This window comes from Sceloporus occidentalis, unplaced genomic scaffold, assembly GCF_023333645.1.
Source record: "Sceloporus occidentalis isolate IW3139 unplaced genomic scaffold, rSceOcc1.0.p SCAF_308, whole genome shotgun sequence".
NCBI lineage: Eukaryota > Metazoa > Chordata > Lepidosauria > Squamata > Phrynosomatidae > Sceloporus > Sceloporus occidentalis.
In genome coordinates, this window is record NW_028317288.1 from 600,714 (window position 1) to 625,416 (window position 24,703).

A 24,703-nucleotide genomic window follows, 5' to 3' on the forward strand; every position below is an offset into this window, starting at 1 on the left:
AGCGGAGGTGATCGGGCTTTAATTAAACATCTGGGCTTTTTGGCAGGTTTCCTGGATCGTTTAATTGCTTTTGTGCTCTCAAAGCCCTTACTAAGTCCTCCCCAATCCGTTGGCTTAGAGCTCGGCTTCTAACTCATTAGCTTTTACAATTCATGGCAAATTTGGTGTTTTGTGTGATAAATGAGCCCTGCGGAGGGGTGCGCGGTGTGAGCGGAAACCTCTTGGGGTATAACGGAAGTTATTTGGGGTGCAGGGATCGGGGTTTCACGTCTCATGCGGGGAGCTGCAGTCCGGTAAGCCTGACCTGTTCATGGAATGCTGCGGTTTGTGCCGAACGCCGGGTGTGTAACGGGGGCTACGATCCCCCTACGGAGCCCTGAAACAGGATCTTTCATTATTATTATTACTATTATTATTATTATTATTATCGATGGGTCTTTGAGAGAAAAGGATTAACCCCTTCTTATATTTCGTGGGGTTGAGCAGCATTTTATTCCGGTCGGCCCCCGGCCCATGAGCGCTCCGTCTCCCGGTGAAGTTTATGCCGCTCTCCCTGGGATTTAATTCACGTTAATAGCCAATAAAAGCAGTGAAGGGAAAGGGCCGAGCGGCCGGTTCCCTCTCATTTAACGTTATTAAAGTATTGTTAACACGGCGGTTTAATGAGACTGCGGCCTACGGCTGGAAGGAGACGGCGCTAATGGAGAGAAACGCCAGCGCTGCGGAATATGCTGGCGATATATATATATATCTATATAATGATATGTAATGGAGAGAAACGCCAGCGCTGCGGAATATGCTGGCGATATATATATATATCTATATAATGATATGTAATGGAGAGAAACGCCAGCGCTGCGGAATATGCTGGCGATATATATATATATCTATATAATGATATGTAATGGAGAGAAACGCCAGCGCTGCGGAATATGCTGGCGATATATATCTATATCTATATAATGATATGTAATGGAGAGAAACGCCAGCGCTGCGGAATATGCTGGCGATATATATATATATATCTATATAATGATATGTAATGGAGAGAAACGCCAGCGCTGCGGAATATGCTGGCGATATATATATATATCTATATAATGATATGTAATGGAGAGAAACGCCAGCGCTGCGGAATATGCTGGCGATATATATCTATATCTATATAATGATATGTAATGGAGAGAAACGCCAGCGCTGCGGAATATGCTGGCGATATATATATATATATCTATATAATGATATGTAATGGAGAGAAACGCCAGCGCTGCGGAATATGCTGGCGATATATATATATATATAGAATGGAATGAAACGTCACTTGTCCTCTGATGAGTTTCAGGGGGCCGCCATCTTTCTCTGTTATCGAGTCGGAGTCAGATCGGGTCATCGATTGTAACGTGTGATGTCACTTCGATCCTTTCCTCGCCTGCCGACGCGGCATCTTCACTACATATGATGTCCTGTTTTTGCCACACATGGTGCCTCGAACGTGGTGCATTTCCACCTCTGGCACCCTGGAACCTGGACTCCTTAATAAATAATGTGAATAATATGCGCCGCCCCCCCGCCCATTGCAGATCCAGTCCTGTTGTCGTAAATTAATGAACGTTGCATATAGTTGCATATAGTACTCGATAAACCGTGTCCAGTTTATCCGAATCGCCTGTGGCCCCTGGGGCCGGGAGCCCTTTGCTTTTCTTAGGTTTGCATTTTTTTTTTTTTTTTATCATCAATAGTTTACCAATTTTTAGTTTATTTTCCTGTCTCATCGAACCACCTCCACTGAAGGGCGATGTTACAGGGTCACCGTACCCAAGGCCGGGTCCCCCTGTTTGAGGGCTGAGGAATCACCAGTCAGTCCCTCATACGGATCGCACTCAGCTATCCACGGATCATCCAGACCACCATTCGTAGTAAACCAAGAAGAACTCTCTTTATTACAAACACACAGAACTTATCTACAATCTCAATGCAATGTGTACCGAACCCAACCCCCAATCCCATCACTCCCATCCCATCACAAATCCCATCAGTATACAGGGGATGTATCAGGTGAGGGGATTACAGAATACAATGGGTTCCCCCACCTGTGTTATCCCCCCTGTAGTGCGGGGGCCGTCTGGGCAGACAGGGCTGTGCTGGCTGATTAAGAGCCCCAGCCAGATTATAGGATCGTCTCTTTGAAGGCTGGGGCTGAAGCCACATCAGTCTCTGGGCCGGTTACACAATAAACACAATATAATATATTACCGGGTCACGGTATACAGAACCGGACACAAAAGTGCTCCGTGACCCGGCTAAACTTCATATGACACATGAGCCAGCTAGCCTGGCCCAGTCACAGGCAGCTCCATATATGAACTACCCCATCCCTTCCCTGCAGCTTCTCGGCTCATCCATACGCAGCTCCGGGATAAATGGAAAGATCTCTCGCTGGGAACGTCTCCGCGGGACTCCCTGCCCGGCTCTAAACTGTGTACAGAGAGAGCGGCGAGCCCAGCGTGCCCCCCGCGGCCCCCCGCGGCGGGGCGAGTTCTTCCATCGTCTGCACAGACAGCCACACAGCGAGGGGGAGGCAGGCAATTAGCGGCCTGCAAGCAAACAGCGGCCCGCCGGGCAATTTATCATCGTGTCGGGAGGCGAGATCTCTGGACCTGACTCTCATTAAGCCTCCCGGAGACCCCCCCCCAGAAACCTCTCTGCCCTCTCCGAACTCTCCAAATAGAAGGTAATAGTTATCACCCCTGAGCACTGAATACCGCAGGCTGACCCCCCCAGACCACCTCGCCTGGGGTACCAGCATAAAGAAATGCCCCAGCGCAGCCACGTGTAAGGGCGCAGCAGAGATCACCGTGGAGGCGGGTTGTTCCGCGTGACATCAGACCCCTGTGCGGCAGACGGGGGTCCCGTGTAACCAGCGGCAGACGGGGGTCCCGTGTAACCAGCGGCAGGCGTTTAGCGATGGCTGGAAGAAAGCGCAGAGCATCGGCTTTAGACAGATTTTTGTCCCTTTTTTACCATTTAAAGCTCATCAAGAAAAGGTGATTCTGGTGCAAAGTTTGAGAAGTGGTCCCGTTTAACACAACGAGGGGATTAAACACGCATGGGATAGCTAAGTGGAACAGCCTCCCAGCAGAGGTGGTAGAGGGTAAAACAGTGAGGGTATTAGACATCCGGCTCCTGAATCGAAGACGAGACCAAAGACTGATTAAGGTTTAAAGCAGGAGAAACGGGCGACTAGATGGGGGCCGGATGGGGCCGGCGGGTTCTGGGTAAAGTACAGAGACGTTGGGCGATTGTTGGCTCAGCGTGTATGGGGAGAGATAATCTGTTGCAGGTCCCCTGTGGCCCTTGCCAATAAACATGCGCAGCCACATCCTCCGGTTACTCACTTCATTTGCATATGCAAATCCCAGAACTCCTGGCAGCGCATGACCTCTGCTTAACCCTTTGATGTGTGCGTGTGTTTATTTCTGTTGCTGTGCGTCCCGCTTATGACAGAGCCCCTGTGATCCGTGTTTATTTCTTCTCCGTAATCTGTTTTTTTCTCCCACGTTTACAGTAAATAGAGAAATAAACGGCTTTGTGATTCCGCCCCGATCGCCGCCGGCTCCGGATAACGCCGCTCTAATCGGGGGGGATTTACTGCTCTCTGTAACATTTCCATTCACAAGATTCTGTGTTAGGAGAGAATCTGTAGACGCGAATCCAGCACGGGTCAGGGCACACGGCCCCCCGGACACCCAGATAAAGATCGCGTCCAAAACTCTGCGGAGATATTTCTGTTCTCACCGGACGCAGAATATTAGCCCCCTCCATTCTATCAGCACAGTATGCAGTATACAGACTCTGATGACATCATCTCCTAAACACAGACATTAATATGAAGTCGGCCCCCCTTTGCAGATATAACGGCTTCCGCTCTTCCACAGGATTTTGGGGAGTTTCTGTGGGATTTTTCCCGTTCTTCCAGTAGAGCGTCTGTGAGGTCAGGCGCTGATGTTGGACGAGACGCCCGGCTCGCAATCTCCGTTCCGTTTCATCCCAAAGGTGTGCGATGGGGTTGAGGTCGGGGTTCTGTGCGGCCGCTCAAGTTCTTCCTCCCCAAACTCGTCCGGCCGTGTACAGAACTGACCCCACAGAGCTGGAAGCCGAGCATCGTCCAGAATGTCTTGGGATGTCCCCTTCAGCGCACCGTACAGACCCCGAGTCCCACAGAAACTCTTTTTCGTTGTCCGCGTGTTTAGAACCGCGTGAGCCGTTAATCCGTGTCGGGCGCCCAGGACGCCGGCTGGTGTCTCTCAACTAAATTCCCCAGCCTGAAACCGCCTGAGCGTGGTGGGAGTCGCAGTGCGCAGGACAGGGACCGGATGAGACATTTCATATTGGGGATCAAGTTCTCTTCCTGCATCGGTCCAAGGATTCCTCGTGGCACGGAAGGGGTTAAGCCATAGGTTTAGGAGATGATGTAGCCGTCGGGCCGTCGGGCCGTGCGCTCTGCTCCCCAGCCGCTTAACGTAAAGACGTGATAAACGGCTCCCCGCGCTGCATCGGACGGCCCGGGGTCACCCGACACGCTTTGATGTACGAGGACTCTTATACCGCATGACATACATCCAACGTGTCCGCCTACCGTGCGCAGCCGGCCCGTATGGCCACCAGAACATCCCAGGCTTCAGGAAGCTTCCGTGTCGTGTTTATGAGGAACCTGTATGGTGAATGCCGGGTCTCAGTGACCATAAAGGGGCAAAATCCATCATAGAGTTAAATGGTGCCCGCGCAGGGTAACTCCGCAGCGCCCGTACAGCCGTCCCGAGGAGTCTGTCGGTTACGCGCAGATTTACTCCGGACTCGAGAATCCGTTATCGATTTAAAGCGGCTCGCTCTCCACATCTGCGGCTCTGAAGTCCCGAAGATGAGTGATTTGCGGCTACACGAGCCCGAGGTGTCTGTCATCACGCAGCGCTCCGTCCGGCGGGGGCCGCGCTCATCTCTGGAATGTGTCCATGCGCGATTCAGACATCTGCACGGTGCAAAGGGCGGCCTGGAAATAACATGGAGTGACGGAGATGGATAATAGCCAGCTTCCCGGGCGAGCGCAGTGAAAGCCCACCGTGGGGCAGATAAAGCGGCTCGTCGCGTCCCGAGTCTGCGTGTAACTCACGTGTTACTAGTGAGCAGCCCTCGGCACGACTGGAGTACGCTGCGCATGACTACCTGCCCCTGGTGTGCTGCTCCTCTGGGTAAATGGAAGCTGATTGATTCAGGAGGTGTGAAGGGATCGACTTCTTAGACATACAGAATTTGTCAGCAGATCGGCCCCATCCGGCCCCCGTCTAGTCTCCCCATTTCTCCTGCTGTAACGACTCAAAACCTTAATCAGTCGTTGGTCTCGTCTTAGATTCAGGAGCCGTATGTCTATCCCACGCATGTTTAATACCCTCACTGTGTTACCCTCTACCACCTCTGCGGGGAGGCTGTTATTCTGCTTTTCCCCGGGAAACAGCGCTGTTAAGGTACAGGGGTTGCTACTTTGTAATGAAAATATTCATAAAAAGTTACACGTGGCAGAAAGATGTAACACATCGAAAACTATCTGTCTTCCTCAGCAATAGCTGCCATCTTCCCTGGATATCTTCAGATCTGGTTGTCGCAGCTTAAACGGATCCATAATAGCAGTCGGCATCTCAAGGGCCGCGTCTGATGCCACGAAGGGTTAAGGGCCCCGGCGTGGGGCTCGTAGCGTATTGTCTGTCGGGGGTTAGCGTGATGCGAAACGCGACGTGTCTGCAGCAGAAGTGGTAGAGGGTAATACAGTGGGGGGGATGTAAACATGCATAGTATAGGTGGTAGATAAGTGGACAGCCTCCCAGCAGCAGTGGTAGAGGGTAATACAGTGAGGGTATTAAACATACATGGGATAGACATACGGCTCCTGAATCTAAGACGAGACCAACGACTGATTAAGGTTTGAGTCGTTACAGCAGGAGAATCGGGGGCCGTTGGGGGCCGATCTGCTGGCGGGGTCTGGGTTCTCTTTGCATCGGCTCCGGTTTCTTTGAATAATAATCCTTTGTGTGAATGTTTAACGTCTCCGCGATGCCTTCTGAGCTGCTTCTGCCTTCAGGAAACATCGGTCTCGCCTCCTCGTGACACCAAAGCATTAAATAAAAGCGATTGTTACTTAATGTGTACCAGATGGATCCGGGGGGTATCGGAATACCCCGTGGACTGGCAGCCAGGTGCCGGTGGCCAGACGGTAAGACACAGAGTGCGGGAACCGGTATGGAGCCGAGGACTGCAGACAGAATCACCGCCTTGCCGTGGATTTAATTGAAACGTCTCGTTAGCTTAAGGGCTGTAATCACTTTGGCCGATCCCGGCGTTTCGAGGCCCGGCGAAAAACTGTGACGGCGGCGGCTGCCCGGGGCGGCTAATTAATGAATTCCGCTGGAATACAATGCTTCGTATTTTACTTTATTACCAGGCAAAACTGGCACATTTTTATACCCGATCAGAGATAAAGAGCGTCTTTGCGTAACGCCGCCGTGTGCGGGGGTCCCTCGCGGTGGTGAGACCCCCCACGCTCGTTCCATAATGTCGCCTTCCGACATATGGCAGCTGCCATCCCGCTCGCAGCGGCCCCTCGGCTGGGATGCCCTTCCGCCGTCTGCCTTACTGAGATAAAGAGCATCCATCGCTTGGCGTGACTGCCGAGTAACCCAGCAGCCGGCAGCTTTACCCCTGGCGGGGGCACAGACAGGCACCATTAACCCTCTCTGCCTCGGGTCCGGGTCAGTGGTGTACCACGAGAGCGCTGCACAGCCAACTGGGTCAATAACGTGTAATTGAGTCATTAATACTAATAATAAGGGGCCCCCCCCCGTGGCACGCGTGTCCCTTTAAGGCTGCCGTAAAATCCCAGCATATGGAAGACATTTGGCGTACATGAAATTACCCCAGGACAGCGAGGCCATTCCGCGTTTCACTAAGTAATATCTGCGAATCCTTCTTAGCGAGTCGAGTCAGAGCGCTTCAAGCCCCAGAGACAATTACTCAAGGAGACTTCACCCTCTCCATTATTTATAAGGATCAAGAAAGCTTCGGAGGAAGATAATGCCCGTCCATTAGTGGCGGCGAGGAGAGAGAAGGATGTTTGGGGGAAGAATGACCTGCTTACAGTGTGTCTGGCTATATATATATATATATATATATATATATATATATATATATATATATATATATATATATAGTGTGTGTATTTCTGGATGGTTTATGTTGAGGGGACTCGTGTGGCTGCGTTGGATACCCTGTGTTCGGGGTCGCTTGTGTTCTGTGTTGCCCTTCTTGAACATGAAAAACCGGCTCGGTAAGGTTTATAAAATGTAAATCTCTTGTTGATCTCCGGCAGAGCCCTCTGTTGCTGCCGTGACTGTCCTCCATCCTGGGTAACCCCCCAAGGAACGTCCTTCTGCAGCCTGACTTCCAGGGCCGCGTGTGTAGAAAGCCGCGTCGGCCCCTGGGTGTCGGGCTGACAGCTGATTCCCTGCCCGGGTTAGCGGTCCGTGATGTGTTGGCAGAGACAGCGAATAATGAAGAGGATTTGTGGGAAGCGCAGGGCTTGGCGATTATCACCTGCTGATCTGGTAACGCGTTTCACCGAGGGATACACTTTCACTAAGCTCCCCGCGTCCTCTTAGCTGGAGTTTAACAGGAATTCCATTATCTCGAAATAAAGTGCCGTTAATCCTTCGCTGGGAGATTAAAATCATTAACTTCACTCGTAATCACCTTCCAAACAAAGGAATTAACGTAGGAAACGTGACGTTGGAGCAAAGGATTAGTCGGCCCGAGGTGAGAAGATGCTATTTGTCATCTATACACTCGCTCTTTAGTGAACCTCCGCGATCTTAAAACGCGGGGCAAACCCCCCAATACTTTTAAATAAAAAGTATACAGGTGACGGCACTCACCGCACAGGAAATCAGCCGAAAAGAGCAGGACGTCATCCGTTCAGACCCGGTGAAAAGGACGGGATTAGTTATACGGCCGGAGAGTATAGAATATATAATACGAGGAATACATAGGATATAAGGGGTTATAAGGACGGGATTAGTTATACGGCCAGAGAGTATATAATATATAATATGAGGAATATACAGGGATATAACGGGTTATATGGACGGGATTAGTTATACGGCCGGAGAGTATATAATATATAATATGAGGAATATACAGGGATATAACGGGTTATAAGGACGGGATTAGTTATACGGGGGAGAGTATATAATATATAATATGAGGAATATACAGGGATATAACGGGTTATAAGGACGGGATTAGTTATACGGCCGGAGAGTATATAATATATAATATGAGGAATATACAGGGATATAACGGGTTATAAGGACGGGATTAGTTATACGGGGGAGAGTATATAATATATAATATGAGGAATATACAGGATATAACGGGTTATAAGGACGGGATTAGTTATACGGCCGGAGAGTATATAATATATAATATGAGGAATATACAGGGATATAACGGGTTATAAGGACGGGATTAGTTATACGGGTGGAGAGTATATAATATATAATATGAGGAATATACAGGATATAACGGGTTATAAGGACAGGATTAGTTATACGGCCGGAGAGTATATAATATATAATATGAGGAATATACAGGATATAACGGGTTATAAGGACGGGATTAGTTATACGGCCGGAGAGTATATAATATATAATATGAGGAATATACAGGATATAACGGGTTATAAGGACGGGATTAGTTATACGGCCGGAGAGTATATAATATATAATATGAGGAATATACAGGATATAACGGGTTATAAGGACGGGATTAGTTATACGGCCGGAGAGTATATAATATATAATATGAGGAATATACAGGGATATAACGGGTTATAAGGACGGGATTAGTTATACGGGGGGAGAGTATATAATATATAATATGAGGAATATACAGGGATATAACGGGTTATAAGGACGGGATTAGTTATACGGCCGGAGAGTATATAATATATAATATGAGGAATATACAGGATATAACGGGTTATAAGGACGGATTAGTTATACGGCCGGAGAGTATATAATATATAATATGAGGAATATACAGGATATAACGGGTTATAAGGACGGGATTAGTTATACGGCCGGAGAGTACCGTATTTTTCGCTCTATAAGACGCACCTGCTGATAAGACGCACCTAGATTTTAGAGGAGAAAAAAAAGGAAAAAATATTTTGAGCTAAAAAATGGGCTAAAATATTTATTACAATAACTGAATAAGCTATGAACACAGTAAGACACACACAGTAAGACAGACACAGACACAGTAAGACACACACACACACAGTAAGACACACACACACACACACAGTAAGACACACACAGACACAGTGAGACACACACACACACACACAGTAAGACACACACAAACACAGTAAGACACACACAGTAAGACCTCCCTCCCTAACCCCCCTTCTCAGTATCTCCCCTCTAACTCCCTAACCCCCCCTTCTCAGTATCTCCCCTCTAACTCCCTAACCCCCCCTTCTCAGGATCTCCCCCCCCCCGCCCCGGTCACTTACCTTAAACTCCTGTGTTGGAAGCGTGAGGCGTTTGTCTCGGGTGCCGGCGCTTCACTGCTGAGCGCCGGCGTCTGACGTCATATGCCGGCGCCCAGCGTAAAGCGCCGGCACCCGAGACAAACGCTTCCAACACAGGAGTTGAAGCGCTGAGGCAGGCGGCAGTGGCGGCGGCCGCCGCCAGCAAAGGATTCCTGTATATCTGTCAGGCAGGGGGGCCCGAGAGTTGCCGAGCGGTTGTCTTCAGCAACCGCTCGGCACCCCTTGGGCCCCCCTGACTGGCAGAAATCCAGGACTCCTCTGCTGGCGGCCGCCGCCACTGCCGCCTGCCTCAGTTGCGACCCCGGATTTATCGGCGTATAACACGCAGGTAGGGTTTAAGCTCCGGATTTTAGTTAAAAAAGTGCGTGTTATACGCCGATAAATACGGTATATCGTTGCCCCCCCCCCCCCCTGCCTGCATCTTCGCTCCATAAAACGCGGCTGATTTTTCATCCTACTTTGGGAGGAAAAAAACTGCGTCTTATGGAGCGAAAAATACGGTATATAATATATAATATGAGGAATATACAGGATATAACGGGTTATAAGGACGGGATTAGTTATACGGCCGGAGAGTATATAATATATAATATGAGGAATATACAGGGATATAACGGGTTATAAGGACGGGATTAGTTATACGGCCGGAGAGTATATAATATGAGGAATATACAGGGATATAACGGGTTATAAGGACGGGATTAGTTATACGGCCGGAGAGTATATAATATATAATATGAGGAATATACAGGATATAACGGGTTATAAGGACGGGATTAGTTATACGGCCGGAGAGTATATAATATATAATATGAGGAATATACAGGATATAACGGGTTATAAGGACGGGATTAGTTATACGGGGAGGAGAGTGTATAATATATAATATGAGGAATATACAGGATATAACGGGTTATAAGGACGGGATTAGTTATACGGGGGAGAGTATATAATATATAATATGGGAATATACAGGGATATAACGGGTTATAAGGACGGGATTAGTTATACGGCCGGAGAGTATATAATATATAATATGAGGAATATACAGGGATATAACGGGTTATAAGGACGGGATTAGTTATACGGCCGGAGAGTATATAATATATAATATGAGGAATATACAGGATATAACGGGTTATAAGGACGGGATTAGTTATACGGCCGGAGAGTGTATAATATATAATATGAGGAATATACAGGGATATAACGAGACAGGATTATTATACGGGCGAGAGAGTATATAACCAGACAGTAACCTGTGACCGCAGAGAGGTGTTCTCCCCATGCACGCTGCGTTAGTTTGTATTATACTTCATATTATTTTTTCCTTAAAGACAAATCCAATCTGAATAAATAATTGGACCTGTTTTGGCTTCTTGATTAAAGCTGATGGAAAAAAAAACCTAATTAAAAATCGTGCAGAAATCGCTCCGCAGATTCTCTGGTCTGGTCCCTGGAAAGTTCACCGTTTGTATGTTAGGCTTCCATAAGAAAATACGATTGACCCCCCCAGTCACGTGAAACGTCACGCGTGATCTGTGTGGGAACCCGGTACGTGTCCCTAGAATGATGTCTGAAATCTTTATGCTTCTTTCCTGTAGATCCCCCCAAGGAGCCCATCCTGATGTGTCGATCGAACAATTACCCAGCGTCCTTCTACTGCAACTGGCATCTCCCGAGTCCCACCAACATCCCCAACTCCTTCAACATCACAGTCATGTGAGTACGAGATCGTAAGCTTGCGGGCCGGGCTCTCTCCACCTAATGTATCGGTTTGTCTTAGTCTGTCAATTCTCGTCCTGTCAGACCCCTTGAATATATGTGTTGTATTAAGCGCTGCGTAGACTGTATGTAAATAAAGGATAATAATAAAAGCCCCCCTCCAGCGTATAACAAATAATGTAAACTAATGTCTCAGCAGGTAGGCAGCCGACATCATTACGCTAAACTGTCTGTCTTCTTAAACCAAGATGCGTAATTAAGGAAAATAAGCCTAATTCTAGCATTGCTTTTTAGGGTTTCTGTGTCAAGAGGGTAGTAGGTGGTTATAGTGGTAAGGGTGATAGATAAGTGGAGCAGACCCCCAGCAGAAGTGGTAGAGGCAGTGAGGGGAGTTAGACATGCATGGGATAGACATACGGCTCCTGAATCTAAGACGAAACCAACGACTGATTAAAGTTTGAGTCTTTACAGCAGGAGAAACGGGCGACTAGACAGGGGCCGGATGGGGCCGACCTGTTGACGGGTTATTTTTCTGATATAACAGAGTAACTCAAAGTTTTGTTTATGTTTTATAGGCATGATTCTCAGCCTCTGTTCTGCGAGAAAGACCCTTTCCCCAAAAACAGGTGTCATATCAAATACAGCCGTCTGTTCTCCACTTTGAAGTACAGAGTAACTGTGTTCGTTACAAACGCGTTGGGGAAGAATTCTACCTCTATCACTTTCGATGAGTTTTCCATAGGTAATCTGCTTTATTATTAATCCTATGTATTTTAGCAATCCGTGTCTGCATGTCGATGTTTACAGTCACATGTACTTCATACGCATGTAGAGATATGTTTGTTTGTAATCAGTTTTTACACTAGAGAGATATGAAGTCATTATACAAATACATACGGGGACAAAACCGCCACTGTGTCATGACCTCCCCGTTAATAGGGCTGCGCAGAGAAAAAAATGCCGTGCGTTCAGAAATGAATTTTCTGCTAAAGCAGCGAAAAGGATTCTTTACAGTAGGAGCCGTAAATATGTGGAATCCACTCCGCTCTGCGCTACCAGATCTAACAGATGCCTTTATATATGGGCTGGAGAGTATATAATATATAATATGAGGAATATACAGGATATAACGGGTTATAAGGACGGGATTAGTTATACGGCCGGAGAGTATATAATATATAATATGAGGAATATACAGGATATAACGGGTTATAAGGACGGGATTAGTTATACGGCCGGAGAGTATATAATATATAATATGAGGAATATACAGGATATAACGGGTTATAAGGACGGGATTAGTTATACGGCCGGAGAGTATATAATATATAATATGAGGAACATACAGGATATAACGGGTTATAGGACGGGATTAGTTATACGGGCCGGAGAGTATATAATATGAGGAATATACAGGATATAACGGGTTATAAGGACGGGATTAGTTATACGGCCGGAGAGTATATAATATATAATATGAGGAATATACAGGGATATAACGGGTTATAAGGACAGGATTAGTTATACGGGGGGGAGAGTATATAATATATAATGTGAGGAATATACAGGATATAACGGGTTATAAGGACGGGATGAGTTATACGGGCCGGAGAGTATATAATATATAATATGAGGAATACACAGGGATATAACGCGTTATAAGGACGGGATTAGTTATACGGCCGGAGAGTATATAATATATAATATGAGGAATATACAGGATATAACGGGTTATAAGGACGGGATTAGTTATACGGGGGGGAGAGTATATAATATATAATATGAGGAATATACAGGATATAACGGGTTATTAGGACGGGATTAGTTATACGGGGAGGAGAGTATATAATATATAATATGAGGAATATACAGGATATAATGGGTTATAAGGACGGGATTAGTTATACGGCCGGAGAGTATATAATATATAATATGAGGAATATACAGGGATATAACGGGTTATAAGGACGGGATTAGTTATACGGGAGGAGAGTATATAATATATAATATGAGGAATATACAGGGATATAACGGGTTATAAGGACGGGATTAGTTATACGGCCGGAGTGTATATAATATATAATATGAGGAATATACAGGATATAACTGGTTATAAGGACGGGATTAGTTATACGGCCGGAGAGTATATAATATATAATATGAGGAATATACAGGGATATAACGGGTTATAAGGACGGGATTAGTTATACGGCCGCAGAGTATATAATATATAATATATAATATGAGGAATATACAGGGATATAACGGGTTATAAGGACGGGATTAGTTATACGGCCGGAGAGTATATAATATATAATATGAGGAATATACAGTATATAACGGGTTATAAGGACGGGATTAGTTATACGGGGGGAGAGTATATAATATATAATATGAGGAATATACAGGATATAACGGGTTATTAGGACGGGATTAGTTATACGGGGAGGAGAGTATATAATATATAATATGAGGAATATACAGGATATAACGGGTTATAAGGACGGGATTAGTTATACGGCCGGAGAGTATATAATATATAATATGAGGAATATACAGTATATAACGGGTTATAAGGACGGGATTAGTTATACGGGGGGAGAGTATATAATATATAATATGAGGAATATACAGTATATAACGGGTTATAAGGACGGGATTAGTTATACGGGGGGAGAGTATATAATATATAATATGAGGAATATACAGGATATAACGGGTTATAAGGACGGGATTAGTTATACGGCCGGAGAGTATATAATATGAGGAATATACAGGGATATAACGGGTTATAAGGATGGGATTAGTTATACGGCCGGAGAGTATATAATATATAATATGAGGAATATACAGGGATATAACGGGTTATAAGGACGGGATTAGTTATACGGCCGGAGAGTATATAATATGAGGAATATACAGGGATATAACGGGTTATAAGGACGGGATTAGTTATACAGCCGGAGAGTATATAATATATAATATGAGGAATATACAGGGATATAACGGGTTATAAGGACGGGATTAGTTAGAGGTTGTTGAGGCATTATTGGAAATCACTGTGCTTTTCTTGATCTTCTGGGTCTGGAGTAGAAAGGAGCTTGATGGATTTAGCTCTTTTAGAGTGTTAATTAACAAAGCCCTTTTTGCCTTGAACCGAAGCTGTTGAATAGCAGTATGCCGGTACCAGGAACCTCTACCTGGCACCATTGCCCAGCGTAACGTAGGAGGAACGCAAGCCTTTTTGTTGGTTGTCAGGGATTGCTGGTCGAGAAGGGTCCATTGATAAACTTGTGTCTTTTAACCTTATATGAAACGTGTTTTGTACCCTTTACGGGTTTCATTAAAAAGTAAATTTTTGAGGTTTGTCCTGAACATTATTGATGGGTTTCGAGGCCACCGCAGCTTGGAGAAAGCGACGTTTTGTAAGTGGCGCCATTCCCGCAAGTGGAAAGGTCAGTTTTAATCGGACGGAGGACAGAAAGATCCACATAATACAGAGAAATATAATATCCCAGCTGTGGAAACACACAGAGCAAAAGATCAAGCGGAAAACCGTGAAAAATAAGGTGGGATCAGAAGAAAGAGAAGGCTGAGCGAGAAAAGGAGACGAAGAACCATTCCAAGCCCATCATGATGTCAAACACCTCATCCCGGGAAAGCCGGCCATATTTTTAATTGCGTTGGCCGCTGCTTCTTCTGGCAGCACATGTGTTGCTCGCTCGCCAATAAAACTAATTAAATTGGAAAGACATGGAAAAGAACATTTGGACATGGCTGTGAAATCGCTGAGGTTTGGGGCTCTTCGACGCACGGAGTCTCAAACTCCCTCTTCTCTGGTGTCTCTGCTTTCGCGTTGACGTCTTAGAATCTGAAAGGGTCTTAACCCGAGAATCGCCGCGAGGGAACATCGTTTCAACATGAACAACAATGCAACGGTCCGGAGGTTGGCGGCGATTGTTCCGAGCGAGAAGCGAGTGTGTGTCACGTCGCACCTGCGCTCCCCCGGCTTATCGCTCTGCGAGCAGAGAGCTGCCACAACACGTTATAGGAACAGACAAGGGCAAAAAGACAGCGTTCCTCTCAATTAGCAGCCGTGTCATTCCACACACTGTTGTGTTTGCAGGGCTGTTACTTCATGTAACGTCTGCGGGGGGTGATTAATGATGGCTGGATATCGTAACGTTAAGTGATTAAAGAGGTTTTAAGACATTTGTATGGTAATTGATACATTATCTAGGAAATAAGCAGAGACCCTCAGTAATCCTCGCGCGGCGGAGAGACGGTCCCTGGGTCTCCCTGTAATCTCTTTCCTAAACCCTGAACACCTAATTGTCATCGTATCCGAGTGCCTGCGAGGGACAAACGTATGAAGCATTAGGAACCTTTCATGCACCATAAAAAAGAGCAAAAAAAGAACTCTTTTATAGTTTTTTTAAAACACGTTGGGTTTAGGTTGTTGCAGCAAAATTGTTTTAGCGTCTCCTCCGTAAACTTGACGTTGTTGCCTACGGGTTTTAATCGTTAAATAAGGTGATTCCATAGAGTGGCCGCTCTCTATATTCACTCCGTGTTACATGAGAGCAACCCTCTTCTCACCGATGTCCGAGCTGGCCCTCCTCGATGAATGTTCACTCGCTTCAATGTAACCCTGTCGGCCAAGTGCTGGCTCTTCCGTGGAGTTAAAGTTGCTTCTCTCCCGATTTAGTGAATAAACCCCAATATACGAGGCAGTCGTCCTATAACGAGGTTCCATCTTCTTTCTATCTGCAGTGAAACCCGACCCTCCGGAAAACGTCTTGGCAAAGCCAGTCCACAAAAACCCTCGCAGGCTGGAGGTGACCTGGCAGATCCCGTCCACATGGCCGGACCCAGAGTCTTTTCCGCTCAAATACTTCTTGAGATACCGGCCTCTCATCATTGACCAGTGGCAGCACGTGAGTAACGGCCCCCGCGGCCAACGCTTTCATACAGCTTGTTATTTTACCCAGAATTTTTGAAATCCGTTATTATGAGCAGCGGGAGGTGGTAGAAAAATCTCCTTCTACCCTAAACCCCCCCTTCTCCTCCCGCACAACCAATCATATTCCACCTAAGTGAAGGAGCAGCGTAATGGGGAGGAACAAAAACGCAGACCCCTAAAACAGGAAGTAAATAGGACTGCTCCCGCTGCCATATAGATAGGAAGGAGCATTTAGAATACTGCGTTGATTATTTCCGTCTGCAAACTCCTTTACATTCGTTTATTACATTTACTGGACTGTAAAACGTGGGGTTTTGGTAAACATTTCTGTTAAAAATGGATCTCATAAAAAACAGACACAGGGATGACGCAAGAAATAGATGTTTTTATCCTCCATCTCATCTTTCATGTAGAAAACGCTTTATACTCCCCCTTAATAACTAACCAGCACCCGGCGCATTTCACCGCTTATCGGGATGGAAAACCCAAGACGGGGAGCGGCGCTCCAGAAACTCATCTCATGAAATGGCGGCAGAGGAGAAGTGAATTTCAGGAGACGCTGTAAGGATGTCCTCGGAGGGATTCACTCCTAATTCCTCTCGAAGAAGCAACGAGGGGAGCTCTGTAATTTATAAGAGCCACTATTAACCCTTTGAGCATACAAAATGAACTGCCCTCTGCCCCGGCTTTTATATGTATATATATATATATATGTGTGTGTGTGTGTATATATATATATGTGTGTATATATATATATATACAGTATAAATATATGGGAACTGTCTCCTGCACAGCTTTTAAAAAGGGACTATTTACCTATGAGAAGCTGAGATCGGTGGCAGCCTGTGGCAGAGCCAGTTTTATCTGATCAATTCTCTGTCCCAAAGTTATCTTCCCCTCCTCCTCAATATTTCAAAGGCTGCATTGAGCCAATTGTGAACCTGCAGGGGAGAGATAACTTAATGGGGAGGAATAATCTTGCACACCAGGAGGTTAGGATGGCGGCTCCCACGGGATACACGTAAGGGAGTTTCTATTACATATAAATTGCTTGCTTAATCTGTAAAATGTAGGCCTTAGGGAAACAGCGCAGCTTTACTAATAAATATGTATATATATTACTCAAACTGGGCATATTTTACTGGTTGAAATGGACGAGGATCATCATATTTCAATATTTATATAGGGAAGACGGGGCTGGGAGCATCTTGGGGGCCAGAGGGTTCTTCTTGAGTCTGATGAAGCCATTCAGCGGGCGCGTTACTCACGTAAACATGGACGCACACCTCGGTGCTGTCTACCAGTATGGGGTATTGGGGCAGGAGGACCCACCACACCTGTCCTTTCTGCCCTCTCCGGGGGTCAGTAGCTTGTACTCCATGTTTTCGTTGATATTCTGCGCCCCGGGCTCACCCGGAAGCATTGGTAAATAACCGGTGGGGATTGGACATGCGCGCCCCGTGTGCCGCCACTGCGTCTGATGGCAAAGGTGGGAATAAAGCGCATGTCCATTTATGTTCATGTTTTCTTTATTAATGAGTCTTTTTGTGGCCCGACGTGGCTTTTCTTTTCGCCGCCGGGAATGTGTTACGAAGGTGCTGGCCGTAGAGGCTTCCTGGCAGATCTTCCCCGGCCGCGTCTGAGCTGCCAGCTCCCTCCGGCACTGTCTGCCGTGTAATATCCTCCTCCCCGGGCCTGGCGGGGTGCCATGGCACACTCTAATTATTAGTCTACTCTCCACGAGCCCCTGGGACCGGCACCGAGCTCCGTGCCCTTAATTCAAGCAATGTCAATTAGGACAGGGACGACAGAGAGAGCCGGGGGCTAAGGGCGCAGCTTACGGAAATTAATATGCACTCATGAAGTATTCATGGGCTTGTATCGATCGGAAATGCATTACCTCCACGCCGTCAGGCTGTGTTATCTTACCTCTGAAGCCTGATTTTTTTTTTTTTTTTTTTTTTTTTGAAGCCCGAGGTGCGTGCTCCTTTGGGTGCTGCTTTCCGTGCTCCTAAGAGGCAGCGGAAGCCATATACGAAACTGGGTCCCCACAAGGGGAACCCAGACAAATTCCTCCCCCCCCCCATGGGAGGGTCGGATCTTAGGACTCTCCCCGAAGGGTGAGACCCCATCGCCATGGGGCACTCCCATCGGGAAGTAGCCCCCTTGGCTTCACTACCGAAAGATAGTGTCCGAAAACAAAAGTGCCAAATCGAAAAAACCAAAACGTAAACGTGGCCTCGCTTAAAGGTTTGGTGACCGTGGAATCCAATCAAAATTAATGGGCACACGTGCTTAAACACATTGTGATAAATAAATAAATAATTTAGGGGCGGACCATGACTGACCCAGCCAGGTTCAAAAATAAATTCCACTCCATGCCCTGATGGTGCGATGGAGGGAGTGTGAAGATCCGCCGGTGCAAAAAATGTGCATTTACCGTGTGCAGCGGCGTGCAAGTCTGCACACGGTAACTCCGACTTGCGTCAGGGCAATTTAAGCACCTCGGGCTTCATGCTTTCCCGAACCCTAAGGCCAGAGGATCAGCATAGTCCCCCCCCTGTCCGAAGGGAACTACACTTGATCTTAGCCAATACTGGGCTTGTATCGATCGGAAATGCATTACCTCCACGCCGTCAGGCTGTGTTATCTTACCTCTGAAGCCTGATTCAGCACCCGAAGAGGGCAAAGCACGGCCTGCCCGCCGGCGGGAGGTCACAGGACCAACGCTATGTAATGGAGAGGGGGGAACGATCTTTGTAGTTGATGTGAGTGGCGTTCGGAGCCGAGGCCTTTTAATGGAATCTCCTTTACTCCGGGACGCCATTTTCCTCTCCAGCCTGTTCTCGAGTAAAAATTCCCCAAACCTCAGTGACGTTCCAGAGTATAATGGGGTACTTAAAACGCAGAGGGTACTTATAACACAGCCTGGGAAGGGCTTTCCGGAAAATCGACATTGTTTGAATTAGAAAGATGATGCACAAAGGGTGAAATATCAAATGTTATGCAAATTCCCCTCCGTTTCCCATGATCCCTCAGTGCAGGCGGCGTCGGATCCTCCCGTCAGCCCAAGCAGGAAGTTGTAAGCCGCTTCCTGTTCTCTCCCCGCATTGTTTTAGCGGACGGCGCATGAGCCTCTAGCGCTAGAGATTGTTTCCAGCCGCGCAGGTCCCTCCGTAACGCTATTATCACAGATACCTCAGGGCGAGGGGCGATTTATACCCCGTGATGGGGCAGCAAGATGGCAGCTCCTGTATACAACCTATCGGGGGATAACAATATATTAGATGCTTATGTTAAAAGGGGGAAAACATTCTGTATATATATATTTATATAAGTGTAAGATCTATAAAAGGTTTAACGGGCTCCTTTATAAATAGTATGGCCTGAGAGTGATTGTTGCCCCGGGGCTGCATGTCGGGTTAATGTTACACTAAATGTTTAGTATTTATTTGGGATTTTCTCCCATATTGTAAATTAGCGCATGATAGAGTCTCCTAATAAACGAGTTACCTCCCCGGATCATTCCCGGTTCTCTGTCTCGTCTGGGGTACTGTGGCAGCCCCGTCATGTCCCTCCAGAGCTGATCCCGATTCATTATCTTAATTCAGTTTGCAGAGGACCTGAAGGTCCATAAACTCCAGGTGGAAACCAATCCTGCTAACTCAACATGCTGCTACACCAGAGGCTTATAGATGATCTTCAGCTGCTCTTTGCTGCTTTGGGCGATCGCTTGTCCTTGTAGGAGGCTCTGCATGTCCTGGCTGCCCGCGATGGGTAGGCGGTGATAGAGGCTGAACGTGGTGGCTGATATGATCTAAATGTCTTCGTGTTGAAGCTTGAGAAGTAGAGATGTTGCTGATATTTCTACATTTTCGGGCGAGTAGCCGGATCGCTTCCATCCGAAAGCTTCACTTTTTCATTATTCAGGAACCTGTGACTAAAAACGATCATCTCCTCGAAATGTTGCCCCATTTCTTTTCTGGACAATCCTGGCTGAGGTCTTCAGAGATTCTTCTATAATTCTTCTGTCGGTCCTCAAATTCCAGACTCCATCCTTGGAACATTATAATCGGTTTGTGGGCTCCGTTCGCGGCGTTGCCGAGAGCCCACATGGATAAGCAAAGGATTGCAGAGCTGAGGCTGGTGGCGTTCCTTATCATCGCTTTGATGGTTTTAATGACCTTCTTGTCAGTAATTCCTTAGTAATTGATAATCTCCACAGAAAAGGCCGTCCCAGTAAAGAGATGCATCTGATGAGATGTCGCAAGAGTCCGCTGGCAGCTTCTAGATGTCACAATATATCAAGCAAGATGGATAATTCCACCAGAGTGGATCTGCTCGTATTTCTGTAGTTCTAACCGCCCCATGATGTCCTCACAGCCTGTCTCTTCCTCCGGTGCGGATAATCTCGGTAATCAGCGCACACAGAAGCTTTGGGAACAGGTTGTTGATGACGGATCCGTCTTCCACAGCATTTACTATTTCATGAACTGCTGATACGGCTTCCACAGACCTGATATCCCGCTGGCTGCGAAGCACGGTGGAGACGTCACGACGTTCCTCCTCTTCCTCCTTCTTCATGCGCTCAAGGAGCATCCGCAGAACTCTTTCAGCTGTTGCAGAATGTAGAGATGAAGGACTTTCCTCGCACGGGGTTCCATAACATTATTTGGGAGGAGGACCTACGCTCTCTATGTCTGATTGCGTCCTCCCTGTCCATCCAGCACCCTGATGTCACTGAAGCGTTACTGGCAAACCTGCTGTCATGTCCTTCATTTGTACATCATTCGTACATCGTGCGCACAAAGCCTCTGAGGATCTTGGCACAAATTAAACATTGGCAAGAAAGTAAAATCCACAAAGATCTTTATTACAGACATTCTCGGAACAAGATGGAAATCCTATTGGGTTTGTAAAGGCGCAGGTCACATACAGATAGAGGAAGTATTCCATGCCATGGGCAGCGGACCCGATGAGCTCAGAAACAGAATTTGCCGGCAGATTCGGAAGCCGTATGTCTGTCCGACGCATATTTAAATGCCCTTTCTGGATTATAACTTCCTTCTGAGAATGCTGACAAGATTGGAGTTCATTGGAGGTCCTCGTCGAAAAAAGAGTTGTTGGTGTTCATGGGCCATACCACCATATCGCCCATAGAAGGGGCACCCAACGTGCAGATCTCTATATTGAAACATATTGCAGCTTGGCTTCAAAGTCACCCGGGACTCAAAACATTTTTAGTGATTATTTATACCTGCGTTTGGGACCCACAGGTAGGGCCCATAGACTTGCAAACGGGTGTAGAAACACCAAGAAAGCTAAATTCCTGCAGCGATAAATAAATCTCGCATTTTCTAGCAGATGTTTCTTTTATGGTCAGAGTATGAGGAGCGCCCTCTAGAGGCACACAGGAGAACTTCAGCCGGATTGCATGGAGTTCGATACAAATTAGTTTAACATTTTGTATGTTTTGCCATTCCTTGCATAAAACTTAAGACAGTGGGGCAAAGAATATTGTATACTCCCAGAATGCATAGCATAGGTCAGGGTATAATAATTTCACCCCCGGAGAGGTTAGGATCAGCCATGCTGCTGGCGGGACACTCACCCCACATCCCCTTTTTTATTTATTAAGGTCCTCTTTATATGAGTTTATTAAAATCACACATAGAGACGTTTAATAACGTGTTTCCGTGTTCTCAGATAATCGGGGCCAACCGCCCATCTTACTCAGTAGATTGAGGTGCCCTGGCACGAGGATTTATCATGCGATGCGCCCTTCTTGGTCGACGTATCCCACTTTATAGACTATACTGTATAGACTAGATGCCCAAAGGCAGCCTTTCATGTTAGGTGGGAAGTCATGTATGAGACGTGTGTCCCATAAAAGAATGACCCCCGCGTCACCTTGATTCACACGTGTACACGGGAGCCGATCCAGAGGCTGCGTGACCGGGGCTGGCGGGGAGCGCCCGTTATCCTGTAACACTAAATCGTTTCCCCATTGAGCGCTAAGCGGAATCCGTTCCCGTTAATAAGCGATCGCAGGTGGGGTGAATGTAACAGAAATGTTAATTGGACGGAGGCTGCGGCGGATTATTTTTTCTTTTCTTTAGGCCGGCTTTGTTCGGCTGCCAGGAGTCGCTCTCCCCTTCGCTGGGAGCCGGGATCTCATTAATGAGAAATCAATGGCTGAAGCCATTAGCATTGCAAAGACAAACAATGCAGCAGAAGCGAGGGGAGGGCGGCTGGGCCGGACGCGGGGAAAGTGAACTCATGAAATCCCATTGATTGCTCTCGTCTCTCCTTCTCGGAGAAATGCTGAGGCGGAACACAAGCCTTGAACACAGGTAGACTTTCCTTCGCCCTTAGGCTTGCGCAATATATCTGCCTCGTCTTCTGATGCGGCCCGGGGGGGGGGGGGCAGATGCCAGCCGCCCCGCGTTCAGGGCAGTCAGCAGGCCTGTAATATAACATCTCTCAAAGATCTGTCATAGTCAAGGAGGAACGTCGGGGCAGAAAACGGTAACATTGTTATCCAGAGATTTGTAATGTAACCCCCCCCTCCATCGAAGGCCTGATACGTTGTATCAAAGCTTCGCACCGGGACTGGACTGGAAGAGAAGAGAAGAGAAAAGTATACATTTTGCAAAAAAGCTCCTCCAATGTCACAGGATCACAGGGTATCGCTTTTTCAACCCGTTCCCTCTAGTCTAGTCGGGGGGTTGGGGGGGGGCAAATTACACAACCTATCAGGAAAGACTCCAGAAAATCGGTAAAAGACAGAAGGAAATTCAGCCTTTGGCTTCTCCGGGGTTAATACGATCACAAGCGGGGGGTCCGGGGCTGCGCCCCACAAATAAGGGGGTTTCTGGCCGCACTTGGCAGGAGTTGGACGCCTTCAGCCTCCTTTTCTTTCGTGTTTTTGCGATAATCTCTGTGGATGCCGGTTATTTCGGCTCTCGCTCCCCTTTTCATTTCGCACCGGCCCGCCGTTGTGTTATTGGATCCGGCGGACGGCGCCTCTCTGCCTCCCTGATCTGTGTTACGCTGCGGGGAGGTGGCGGCACGAATAATATCACCTCGTCTATCGCTAGGAATCACTCCCATCTAACCTAACCAGCCAGTCCGACAGGGGAAAACGCGCGGGGTTAGGACAATCATTTATATCATCTTCAGGTGAGGGAATGCTAGATTAACCTGTTGTGGGAACTGCGCGTGATCAGGGAACCCAGCATTCCTCCCCACAGCAGCCGCGTTCCTCCGTATGAATTCACGGAGCCGGAGGGAAGGCAGGGAAGCAGAGCGGCCGATTCCATTCAATGTGCGCAGAATTGATGAGCAAACCAGCGGCGGGGCTTCTGCTTTAATTGAAGCGCCAGCAAATATTTACTTTCCATTGTTACCCACGCGCTCCCGCTGCCCCCGGCTCGTTCCGCTCGCGTTCCCCCGGCTCGCTCCGCTCGCGCTCCCGCTGCCCCCGGCTCGTTCCGCTCGCGTTCCCCCGGCTCGTTCTACTCGCGTGCCCCCGGCTCGCGCCCCTCGCGTTCCCCCTGCCCCCGGCTCCTTCCGCTTGCGCTCCCCCTGCCCCCAGCTCGTTCCACTCGCGTTCCCCCTGCCCCCGACTCGTTCCGATCGCGTTCCCCCTGCCCCCGGCTCGTTCCGCTCGCGTTCCCCCTGCCCCCGGCTCGTTCCGCTCGCGCTCCCGCTGCCCCCGGCTCGTTCCGCTCGCGTTCCCCCTGCCCACGGCTCGTTCCGCTCGCGTTCCCCCTGCCCACGGCTCGTTCCGCTCGCGTGCCCCCGACTCGTTCCGCTCGCGTCCCCCCGGCTCGCTCCGCTCGCGCTCCCGATGCCCCCGGCTCGTTCCGCTCGCGTGCCCCCGGCTCCTTCCACTCGCGTGCCCCCGGCTCGCGCCCCTCGCGTTCCCCCTGCCCCCGGCTCGTTCCGCTCGCACTCCCCCTGCCCCCAGCTCGTTCCGCTCGCGTTCCCCCTGCCCCCGACTCGTTCCGCTCGCGTTCCCCCTGCCCCCGACTCGTTCCGCTCGCGTTCCCCCTGCCCCCGGCTCGTTCCGCTCGCGTTCCCCCTGCCCCCGGCTCGTTCCGCTCGCGCTCCCGCTGCCCACGGCTCGTTCCGCTCGCGTTCCCCCTGCCCACGGCTCGTTCCGCTCGCGTTCCCCCTGCCCCCGGCTCGTTCCGCTCGCGTTCCCCCTGCCCCCGGCTCGTTCCGCTCGCGCTCCCCGCTGCCCACGGCTCGTTCCGCTCGCGTTCCCCCTGCCCACGGCTCGTTCCGCTCGCGTTCCCCCTGCCCACGGCTCGTTCCGCTCGCGTTCCCCCTGCCCCCGGCTCGTTCCGCTC

General features: G+C 48.2%; 1 protein-coding gene across 1 annotated transcript in view; it reads left to right on the top strand.

The window, feature by feature from the left end:
• The window catches only part of LOC149274949 (ciliary neurotrophic factor receptor subunit alpha-like), a 73,665-nt gene that overhangs the window by 15,906 nt on the left and 33,056 nt on the right, over nt 1-24,703 (top strand). The window contains exons 3-5 of the mRNA XM_089505075.1: nt 11,263-11,380; nt 11,959-12,125; nt 16,157-16,320. Coding sequence (XP_089361201.1) covers nt 11,263-11,380; nt 11,959-12,125; nt 16,157-16,320 — 449 coding nt within the window. The remainder of the gene's footprint in view (nt 1-11,262; nt 11,381-11,958; nt 12,126-16,156; nt 16,321-24,703) is intronic.